General features: G+C 46.3%; 1 protein-coding gene across 2 annotated transcripts; it reads left to right on the forward strand.

The window, feature by feature from the left end:
* The first annotated feature begins 536 nt into the window (after positions 1–536).
* LINS1 (lines homolog 1) lies at positions 537–11,049 on the forward strand. 2 transcript variants are annotated; one of them, XM_014543608.1, is made up of 8 exons: positions 555–619; positions 1,382–1,624; positions 3,391–3,880; positions 3,980–4,069; positions 5,357–5,498; positions 6,411–7,001; positions 8,534–8,705; positions 10,162–11,049. In XM_014543608.1, exons 3-8 carry the CDS (start codon positions 3,482–3,484, stop codon positions 11,045–11,047), a joined length of 2,280 nt encoding a protein of 759 aa, XP_014399094.1. In that variant the 5' UTR covers positions 555–619; positions 1,382–1,624; positions 3,391–3,481; the 3' UTR covers positions 11,048–11,049. The 2 variants fall into 2 exon arrangements, with proteins under 2 accessions (XP_005871148.1, XP_014399094.1); XM_005871086.2 differs by lacking the exon at positions 1,382–1,624 and having other exon boundaries at positions 537–619.
* The last annotated feature ends 669 nt before the right edge of the window (positions 11,050–11,718 follow it).

The following is an 11,718-nucleotide window of genomic DNA, read 5'->3' on the forward strand; positions in this document are numbered from 1 at the left end:
AGGCTCCCAGCTCCGAGGCGAGGACACGGGAGCTGTCGGGGCAGCGAGGTCTCGGCTTGGGTAGGGTGCTCGGTACCAGCCGCGGGGGCACCAGGCGGGGGGCTTTCAGGATGCACTTTGCACTGGGCCACCCCCGCCCCCTCCCTCCAGCACTTTGGGGTCACTGGGATGGGACCAAGCCTTCAGCAGCCAATCAGCGGCCGCCCTGGAGCCAGAGCCCGGAGCCGTAAACCAAGTCCGGGGTGGGTGGGGCTGGCGGGAGGAGGCGACTTGATTGGCTGGTCGCTTCCTCCTCTCCTCCTCATCCCTAGCGGCACCACCCCTTCGCCTGCCGTAAAGCCGACTGCGCATTCGCGACAGTTGGGGGAGGCGTGGCCATCGAAGCTGGGACTCGTCTGTGATTGGCTGCACTCACTCACCCTCCTCTAGGCTTCCCCGCTGTGGCTTCCAAAGCCCGCCCCTAGCGGAGGGACTCGAAGCGGTTGCTAGGAGACACTGCACGCCGAATAGCGCTTCTACGCATGCGGGAGGCGGGGCCCGCTCGGACGGTCTGTGCATTACGGTGGCCCGGAGGGGGCCGGCGGGCGCTGGCATGGCGGAGGCGGAGGATCCCTGACAGGTAAACTGAGCTCGGCGGCGGGGGAGCCGTGTGTGCGGCCGACCGAGAGGCTGGCCCGAGGGTTGAAGGTTGGGGAGGCGGGAGTCCCAGGGGCGCCTTGTCCCACCGCCGCAGTGCCGGGTCCTGGGCTGGTCTCCATCCCTTGGGCCGCGGTAGCTGGAGGCTGAGCAGACCTCGCCCTGCGCGGAAGACGGGACCTGTCTTTGTAATGATGGTGATGCTTCAAGGGCTCCCCCCCCCCCCCCCCCCCGGTCCTGTGAAGGAAGGGGGAAAGGGAGTAGAAAACGTGTGATGGACGCGTTTGCAAGCATGCATTCATTTAGCAGGTGGCCGGGCACCGTCCTAGGCGTTAGAGAAACAATTGTGAACAACCTAGTTGTGTTCGCTTGACCCTTGGAGTTTGCACTTTATTTTTCTGTGAATTCTCACAGAAGGATATTTTTTTTTCTTTCCATTGATTTAGAGAGAGTGACATGGATGTGAGAGAGACACATCAAATGGTCACCTCCCTTATGCGCCCCCCCCCCCCCCGGCCAATAGAGCCCGTAACCCAGGTGCAAGCCCTGGGCCGGAATCGAACCCGGGACCCTTTGGTCCGAAGGCCGGCGCTCTAGCCACTGAGCCAAACCGGCCAGGCCGAGTGTTGGGAGGTTTTTTGATCACCAGTTCCATCTTCTCTAAGTAGTAATCTGTTCAGATTTTCTATTTCTTCATGTTTCAGTCTTGGTAGGTTATGTGTTTCCAGGATTTTGTTTCTTCTAGGTGGTCCAGTTTGTTGCATAGAAATGTATATTCAAGCTTTTAAAACGAAAGGAAAGGCGGGAGAGCTTTCTAGGCAGAGGGAACAGCGTGTTAGCAAGAGTCAGAGTCAGGAGGGAACCGTTCACGTGGACTATTCGGTAAAGGAGGATCGGCTTCCTCCTACTTGAGCTGCATAAATGTTTTCACCGTAGAGGCCCTGTCGTTCCTCAAATCCCCGAGCGTGTGGTACTCTGCTGCGGTGGGGTAGGTAACCTTGTTTTTTCAATAATTGAAAATCAAATCTTGGCCCAGCTGGTGTGGCTCAGTGGTTGAGCTTCGACCTATGAGCCAGGAGGTCTCGGTTCGATTTCTGGTCAAGGGCACATGCCCGGGTTTCGGGCTCCATCCCCAGTGGGGGGCATGCAGGAGGCAGCCGATGCATGATTCTCTCTCATCGTTAATGTTTCTCTCTCTCTCTCTCCCGCTCCCTTCCTCTCTGAAATGAATAAAAAAATATTTTAAAAAAATCAAATCTTACTGTGTGCACAGAATTTAGAATTCAGTTCAGTAAAATCTGGGTAGTGCTGCTGGCAGGGGTGGGAGGAGGCAGGAAAGGGGAATGAATGAGGAAACCTTCCATTCTGAAGCAGCACTTAAAACGTAGAACCCTATTTTACCAACTAAGGGTAGAAAAGTCTTCTTTCTAGACGTTTTCCATTAAAACACAAAACAAAACTGTAGCATTGCCATGATATAATATCAGCCTCATGTGGTCAGATTCCTTATCAGTAAAATCAAGTAGATTGGTCAATGCTCATTGAAATTTAGTCCCCCGTCCAGTTCTTGGCACCCCCTCACCCCCCACTCACTGAATCAGATCTGCCTTAACCACATCATTTGAAGTCTTTTATCTATGACTTAATTATCAGGCTAAAAAAAAAAATGACCTGTAGCAGAGTTCTACAGAGGAGAGTTTATAATAAGTGGGCAATTTACAAAAGCGCGGCAGGTATTAAATATTCTCAGTGCTTCAATGGGAACCTGGAAACGTGTTAGAAATAAAAATGATTGGGCCCCATCCCGGAACTACTGTGTCTGAAACCCCTGGGGGAAGGCCCGCCCCCCCTCCCCTTCCTAGGGATTCTGAGGCCCCTGAAACTTGAGCTCCATTGTTTTAAGAAAATGAGCCCCTGGGGTTAGGAACAGCTGGCACCTGCACCTGCTCTAGGCCCCCCAAGGTAAGTAGAAGGAGCAGTTCCGGAAACTTGAAAGGGTTGCCTTCCTTTCTCCCTCTCCCTCCCCCCCTCCCCCATCTCCTGTTGGAGCCTGTTGGGGCGGGGAGAAAGGTGAGAGTATAACCAGCAGGGCACAGGGAAGGTACCCAGCACTGCCCATGCTGTTGGGAAGCGATCCTTCCCCCCCCACCTTTCAAAATAGGGTGGGAGGTGCTCTGGAAACCATAGTTGACCAGCTTTGATGGCCCTGGTGAACGGCCCTGGTGATCGGCCCTGGTGATTGGCCCTGGTGATCGGCAGGGATGTTGGGAACTTCTGTGCTTTGGGTGTCTAGGCCTTCTCAGTGCTTAACCGCCCTCACGAGCCTCCCCTAACCTTGGCCCTGATACCCAGACCTTCCCCACCTCCCTCAACTTTCTGTAGCGTCTAAGCAGACACATTTTATTTATTTATTTTTTAAAGTAATATTTTTGTTGATTTCAGAGAGGAAGGGGGAAAGAGAGAGAGAGAGAGAGAGAGAGAGAGAGAGAGAGAGAGAGAGAGAGAGAGAGAGAGAGAGAGAGAGAGAGAGAGAGAGAAGAAAGAGAGAAACATCAATGATGAGAGAGAATCATGAATCGGCTGCCTCCTGCACGCCCCCTACTTGGGGTCAAGCCTGCCACCCAGGCATGTGCCCTGACTGGTAATCGAACCCAGACCTCCTGGTTCATAGGTCCATGCTCAACCGCTGACCCACACCGGCCGGGCTGGAGCACTAGAATATACTTTTAAAGTGTTTTATTTTTCCTATTGTAGGTTCTATGGAAGGAACACCTTAGAGATTCGTCGCATTTCCAAGGTTCCTATTTACCATTTGGAATCGCCCCACTTCCTGTCTGGAAGACAGATGTCGGCAGTCGAAATGAAGGATATCTTGGAAGTTTTGGACCAGTTATATAAGAAGGTACTTGTGGGAGCCACACTGGAGAACGACACCCGGGATTACATCTGCTGTCTCCGCCCAGCGTTTCCAGATCACAGTGGCTCTGGGACCGCCTCCTCCCAGCGTGCAGTCACCCTCGGTGACCAGGGCCAGTGCCAGCCGTCCCCTGTCCATCCGTCCACCGTTCCTGTCGCGCCTGCACCAGGGAAGGGCAGTGCCCGAGATTTAACGCTCCTTCGGCTGACGGTGATCCAGGTGATGGTGACCAGGATACTGTCTGTGGAGACGGAGTTCCGAGCAAAGGAGAAGTACAGAGAGATCATTACAGCTCTTTTAAAATCATCGGACCTTGATTCCCAATTGGTAAGCCATTTGTTGTCTATTTTTAGAGATCTAGATTTAAAAAAAAAAAGTTTTAAAAACATTCAACAGCAGTAGGTAAACTTATTTATTTTCCCACAGATCTGCTTGTTCCAGGACTCGGATAAGTTGTTGTCTCACGTGGCTGCCAAATGCCTTGCGTGGCTTCTGTATTTCCAATTGAGGGAAAAGGTAAGTCCTCAGCCCATGTTATGATTCCTTTTCCAGGTTCTTTAAAATCGCTCTTTGGCACCCAGTTTTCCCCTTCCAGGAGTTGCATCCATAACATGATTGCTAACCTGGTAACCTGACTTGCATTAAGCATTTGGGTCTTCGATACGCGGTAGCTCATTACAAATTAGACTCTTAACCTGCAGGGGGGTTCGAGTCAGTGAGTCCAGAACTTCAGATTCTCAAAGGAGAAGGTGGGTTGCCTTCCGCCCCTCCAAGGAAGGGGTGAGGAACCCCTGCTGGAGATCAACCAAGCCCGTCCTCCACGGGTTTACTCTAACTCAGCGGTTCTCAACCTGTGGGTCGCGACCCCTTTGGGGGTCGAACGACCCTTTCACAGGGGTCGCCTAAGACCATTGGAAAACACATATATAATTACATATTGTTTTTGTGGTGACTCACTATGGTTTAATTATTTTCAATTTGTAGCAATGAAATTGGGGGTCACCACAACATGAGGAACTGTATGAAAGGGTCGCGGCCCTGAATACAAAAAGGCACACTGCTCTAAGTAAATTCTAAGGGCAGTCCCAGCAAAATGAAGAAAAGAATAAACGCATCAGATTTTTCTCTTATCTCTGAATTAGTTACCAAACAAACCTCAGCACCTACTGACTTTCAGCTGTAAATGCTTGCTCCTTTCTGAAAATGACTTTTTTTTTTTCCTGAATACAAAAAGGCAGGTATTTGCATTAGAAAATTTTGAGAAATGAGAAAAAGTATAAAGAACAAAATCAAATGTACACCTTTCACCACCTGGAGAGAACCACTGCTGATATTTTCATGTTCCCTTTTTATCCTTTATACCTATGACATACTGAATTTTTTGGCTTAAAGAATATTAGGATATTTGTATCCTATTTTTTTTCCTGTTTTGTGTGTGTGTGTGTGTGTGTGTCCTATTTTTAACAAATATTATCATACTTTCTTAAAACTTTGTTGCATAGAGTCGTATTGTGTGTAATAGGTGATTTGTAATTGTAAGGACAATATTAATATATATAAAAGCCCAATATGCAAATTTTCCCTGCGGAAGTTCAACCAAGAGACCAACTGGGAGACCGATCGCTTGCTATGACATGCACTGACCACCAGGGGGCGGCATGGAATGAAGGGAGGCCCTGGCCGCCCGGCAGCTGGAAGGCCCTCACCTGCCAGGCCTAGGGGCTCTACCCATGCATGACTTTCGTGCACCAGGCCTCTAGTTATATTATAACTTACCACTTTTTAAAATTTTCTGTCTTGTAGATAACATTAAGTAATTCCTGGATTGCTTTTTGCAAAAAAAATCTTTCTGAATACTCTGAAAGTGATAAGGTAGTATACTGCCTCTGGACTCTTACTGCTGTAATAAAAGAAATCTTTAAAGATACATGTTCACAAAAATCAGGTACGAATTATATTCCCCCGTAAATGACTGTCATTATCTTGCTCCCAAGGGGAATTACATTTATAACAAAGAGTAAAACTTATTTTACAACATCTGATCTGTTTTCACGTACGAAAAATTAAAGAATCTTGCCCCATATTTTTTGATTGAGGGTACCTTTTAAAAATATATATATTTTTATTGATTTCAGATAGGAAGGAAGAGGGAGAGAGAGAGAGAAACGTCAATGAGGAGAGAGAATCATGGATCGGCTGCCTCCTGCACGCCCCCTACTGGGGATCAGGCCTGTAACTTGGACATGTGTCTTGACTGGGAATCAAACTGTGACCTCCTGGTTCATAGGTCGATGCTCAACCACTGAGCCACACCGGCCGGAGAAGGATACCTTAAAAAAAAAAAATTAAAACTTTTTCATTGTTATTAAAAATTAAAATAGTCTGGTGCTATGGTTACTTGTAAAGTGGACTTTAACCTTAGTTATTAAAGTTAGTCTGTGTATCTTCGTTTGTTCATGGTAGAGGTCAAGCAAGCCCATTTGTTCATCGTGTAAAGTGATAACATTTCCAGAAATTGAATTGTAAAAGTGTATTTTAAGGAGGCTTTTGGCCAGGAAGGATACCTTAAAAAAATTTTTTTTAAAGCTTTTTCATTGTTATTAAAAATTAAAATGAAAAATTTTCATGATTAGGTATTCCTAGCATAGTCTGCTGCTATGGTTACTTGTAAAGTGGACGTTAACCTTAGTTACTAAGGTTAGTCTGTGCATCTTCATTCGTTCACAGTAGAGGTAATGCAGACCCATTTATTCATCGTGTAAAGTGATAACATTTCTAGAAATTGAATTGTAAAAGTGTATTTTAAGGAGGCTTTGTCTTTCCTGTTGTTCATAGTTACCTTTTTTTACACTTGCAGAACTTCTACAGCAGCTCCTGACTCCTTTGGACGCTCCCTTTGAAGTCTTTTACAACTCCTTCTTTTCTCAGCATCTTGACGGCCCCCCGGGCACCTGTCACTTAGCAAACACCTTGCTGGGCGCCCTGGAGCTGCTTGAACTCCTCATCGCTTCCAGGCCCCACCGGGACCTGCATTTCACCTGCCAGAGGATTTTATTTTTGAAACCGGCCTGTGTGCTGGACGTCATCACCTGGCCCGTGCAGGCTTTCGTCAAAAGGAAGTTCGTCATATTCCTCAAAAAGTGCCTTCTCCGGAAAGCCGGTGAAGACCTCTGTCGCGGGGCTGTCGCCGCCCTGGGGCCACCGGATCGGCATTTGGAGGGGGACATGGCGGCTTTAGCCGATGCTGTTTTGCAGGCTGTGGATTTGGGCTTATTGAGGACGTTGTCTGTCCACGGAAAGCCTTCCTGCTTTGCAGGCGGTGAGGTTCAGCCTGGATGTGAGCGGCCCCCTGGTCCAGATCACGTGATCCTTAGAGCCGCGAGCTTGCTTGTCGTTAAATCCTTAGAAATCAAGTTTCAAAAGTGTGCTTCAGCCAAGGAAATGAAAGGTAATTCTTCTGACTCCTTTTTTAAATATATATATTGATTTCAGAGAGGAAGGGAGATGAAGAGGGAGAGAGAAACATCAGTGATGAGAGAGAATCATGGATCAGATGCCTCCCGCACTCACGCCGCCTACTGGGAATGGAGCCCGCAATCCAGGCATGTGCCCCGACAGGGAATTGAACCGTGACTTCCTGGTTCATAGGTCGACTCTCAACCACTGAGCCACACCAGCTGGTCTCCTAACTCCTTTTGTATGTGAAGTAATGGGTAATTACTTACTGAAGTAAAATTATTCAGAGTTATCAAATCACAGAACTATAATTTTACTAATTTAAGCTACATGTAATCCTAGTAATAATTTATCAGATATTCTTAAAAAAAAATTAGAATTACCTTCAGGAACATCAACATTTTGTGGGCTAAGCCTAATTGTTATAATTACTAAGTTTTTTAAAAAGTAGGTGTGGTTAAGTCAGTGCAAAGAAAGTGATGTAAGTCAACTGATATATGGGTATTTGTAGCGTTTTCATATTCTCCTTTATAAAACTGACATATCTACTCATGTAGATTATTGATAATTATGAATAGAATGGAAACTAATCTGTGAAAAGTTATATTGATGAAGAAATTGTTGCATGTAATTTCCAGGATGTCGAGTCCGAAGACAGCCATGTAAAGTATGATATTCAGTGTAGGTGTTGGGAAGACATGTCCTCCTTTTCATTTGAGAAAAATGAAGAGCAAACATCTCTAAACAAGCAGTGTATAGTGTTAGTGAAAGGTTTGGCTTGTAAGCGGTGACTTCCCCGAATTGCTTTGGACATCAGCTATACTGGTATATTAGATATAATTGTGTGCAGTTATAATTTACAACACTAGGTGGCATATGTTACATAACTCAGAGTTCTAAATTGCACTTCAAATTTCCCAAACCCGTTTGAGTTTTGTGCTTAATAGTAGTACTTTCTTTTAATGCTTCAAATAACCAAAAACAAGTTTGTTATTTTGAAAGCAAAATTCGTTTTGTTTCCTTGCATTGTTGCCACTAGTAACAGCTGTGGCATTCGATGATTTCTGTTGTCTGCTGCCCGTTCATTCATTTATGTGCTTTTAGCAAGAATTCATGAACAGTCTGACTGTTCATTTTAACAGTATTCTATTGATTGGTCACTTTTCTTTTCTGAAGCTCAATTCCCTAACTTGCAGACATTTTGAGTGTGATATATCTACTAATGTAAATTATTGGTAACAATATATAAATACATATATTTAATGTCTTATTTGAAAAAAATATTTTTTATTGATTTCAGAGAGGCAGGGAGAGGGAGAGAGAGAGAAACATCGATGATAAGAGAGAATCATGGATTGGCTGCCTCTTTCCCGCCCCCTACTGGGGATTGCTGAGCCATGCCACCTGGGCCATAATGATGCCTTTTTAAAGTACTCCAGATGCTGTCATTATGTGTATACCTAGGCAAGCTGTGAATGTATTTGTGAACCGTTGCCCACACTTTGAAATGTTCATGTCTTGAAGGTGATTTGCAGAGGTACATGTCTGAGCTACTGACCTTCCTAAAGCCTCACCTCCAGCCGTCCGTGCAGGCGCACAACCCATGCGAGTGGCTGTCTAGGGTCTTCATAGAGCAAGATGATGACATGCTGGAGGCTGCCAAAGCATCCATGGGCATCTACCTCAAGCTCACCAGGTCGGTATATTGTCAACTCATTGCACTCGCTCCATGCCAGGAAAGCAGAGAACATTTCTAATACTGTGCTGGCCCTATTGTTTACTTTCCATCATTAGGAGGAAAAAAAAATCCCTAACAATCTTGTGGTTTCCTTGTGAGAGCCAGTTCCTTCCTTTAACTCTGCCCTGCATGAAAACGAGATTACATGTTAGTTCTCGTTAGAAGATGTGGTTGGCGAGGCAACCTAGGTTAGCACAGCTAGCCTGGGCTTAGCCAATGGAAGCACTGGTTTAGTCTCCATCCCTGTGCTGCCTGGGTCTAAATCTTAATCTCACTGATTTGGTTAAGAGCTCTTCCTTCGAAGCCTAACTTTTCCATATGGAGCTTCTTATAGGATGATGTTTGCCTTTGTAAAGGTGAATAGAAACTTGTAAGTCATCGAAGGAGCTGCTATTCTGAGTTTTCATGTTCTTTCTTTTTTTTTTAATATTTATTAATTGGTTGGGAAAGTTTTCATTTTTATACCCAGTTGAACTGGGGCTGATGCCATCCTGAGGAGGGCTGTGAAATGGATTATGAAGTCATGTTACTGATGACATTGTATACTGATCCTATTTCTGCTTTATTGAAACAGCTGGGCTGAGGAAATACCTTCTTGTGGCACATCTCTGTAATTGGTTAGGAAGCTAATAACTGATGACCTTGTCCACTAGTTCTGTTTCTGCTTTATTTATTTTTAAATATATATTTTTTTGTTCATTTCAGAGAGGAAGAGAGAGAGAGAGAAACACATCAATGATGAGAGAGAATCATGGATCGGCTGCCTCCTGCACACCCCTTACTGGGGATCGAGCCAACAACCCAGGCATGTGCCCTGACTGGGAATCGAACTGGCGACCCCTTGGTACATGGGTCGATGCTCAACCACTGAGCCACGCCGGCAGGTTGATTATATCTCTTCTCTGTCTCACACCTCTGAATTCATCCTTAGGCAGGGCCACTAGCAATGTCAGACTTACAGCAGCCTTCCAGTTATAAATAATCTTTAACAACTCCAGCACAAGTCGCAGGGGAGAGCGGATTGGTCAGTCTGGGTCACATGTTCACCGGGATCAGGAGAGGGTAAAGGAAGGGAGGACGATAGGGTCCAGCTCTACCTTACCCACCCTACCACATGGGATTAGGAGTTACGGGTAGGAATGAAGAAGACTGATATCAAAGGATGGAAGACGGTACTTGTTGTCGGGCAGACAAAAACTAGAACTACCAAAGTCAGTGGATTTTGTTTATTTTATTGAGTCGGGTTAATATAGAGTTTGTGGAGAAAGAGTTTGGCTTGAATTTTTTCTTTTAAAATAGTGCATGGATTACACTGTAATCTGGGAGGTGAATTATTGCATGTGAATTATACCTACCAAAACTTATTTTTGTAAAAGGTCATTAATCTGGGGGTCTCCATTATCTTTATTTTCAGAGAATATGAAGCTGCTCAAAACTTGGCCCAAGAAAAAGAAACGTGGAACCAGCACACGCATGAAAACGGCTATAACCCGCACTGCATTTTTTTATTCTTTTTAAAAAATATAGGATTTGATTCGACAGTTCTTCTCGACTTTTTGATTTCATCCGAAACCTGCTTCCTGGAATATTTTGTCCGATACTTAAAATTACTGCCCAAAGACTGGGATGCATTTTTCACCATTTGCAAGTACTTTGATGTAACTGAATGTACCGATAGCAGAAATACTTGTGGTCCCATCGCCTCACTTGTCCAAGACACAAGCAGCAACCACACAGAATCCAGGCCGCTGGCTGCCCTTGGCAGTCACAGGAGCGCGCATGCCTGTGTCTCCTGGGCGTCGGAGGCTTCCCCTGAACCACTGAACCAGGTCGTGATCTCTCGGGAGGGCCACGCCACTCCCCAGGCTGGCGGTCGGGGGTCCCCGCCAGCCGCTCGGAGCCTGGTAGATTACGACACCTCCGATGACTCCGAAGTAGAACCCCCAGACCTGTGCTCAGCAAATTGTAAGCAGACATCTGTACACCAAGAAGCCACGGAGAACATTCAGGACACAGTGGGAACAGGGAGGGGTAAGAAAGAACTGAGCTCGGAGCTTCAGTCAGGGCCTGCGGTTCCGAAAGAATCCGATGCTCCTTTCTCTGTGGATTGTGACGAAGCCCCAAGGAACGTTGTCTATGAAGTGGGAACGTCTTACCGAACAGTAAAGTGTTTCCAAGAGCTGCAAGCTGCCATTTCCCGTTTGCAGAAGAAAAACCTTTTCCCCTATAACCCGACAGCCCTTTTGAGGTTGTTAAAACAGATCGAGGCAATTTGTAATAAAAGTACGAACCCTCTGTGAAACGCTGGCATTTTATTTCCAGGAACTGTTTGTTTTGCCTGAATGAGGTGCTAGTAAAAGAGAAAACCTCCGAAGCGTTTTCTAAATGAAGGCTTTTCTTTTGGCCGATTAGAAGCAGCCTGGTGACTTACAAAGATGTAGGAAGCCCAGCCTGCTCGTGGGGACCTATGAACCAAGAGGTCACGGTTCCATTCCCAGTCAGGGCACATGCCCACCTTGCAGGCTCGATCCCCAGTAGGAGGGGGCGTGCAGGAGGCAGCGGATCAGTGATCCTCTCTCATCATTGATGTTTCTCTCGCTCTCTCCCTCTTCCTCCCTCTGGTACATGGCCATAAAGGTAGCTCTATCCTAAATGGAGAGAATGTAGATAAACATTGCCTGGTTTTGCCTTTTCTACAAATGGAACCCAGGCATATGTGTTCTTTGGTGTCTGGCTTCGTCAACATTATTTGGAAGCGTGTTCTAAATTATTTTTTTAAATAATGGTCACGTCGCTGCATTTCCGCGATTAAACCTCTCCGCATTGTCGCCTGCCCTCCCCGTGTGCTGGGATGGTGACACTGACAAACAGGCTGTTTGTCAGACTCAAACAGGTTATGCAGGGCCTTGTGCAATGGGCCCCAACCTGCTGCTCTCACCCGCGGTTCTCCCCCACCCATGTCTGAGCAGTG

Source organism: Myotis brandtii, unplaced genomic scaffold, assembly GCF_000412655.1.
Source record: "Myotis brandtii unplaced genomic scaffold, ASM41265v1 scaffold329, whole genome shotgun sequence".
NCBI lineage: Eukaryota > Metazoa > Chordata > Mammalia > Chiroptera > Vespertilionidae > Myotis > Myotis brandtii.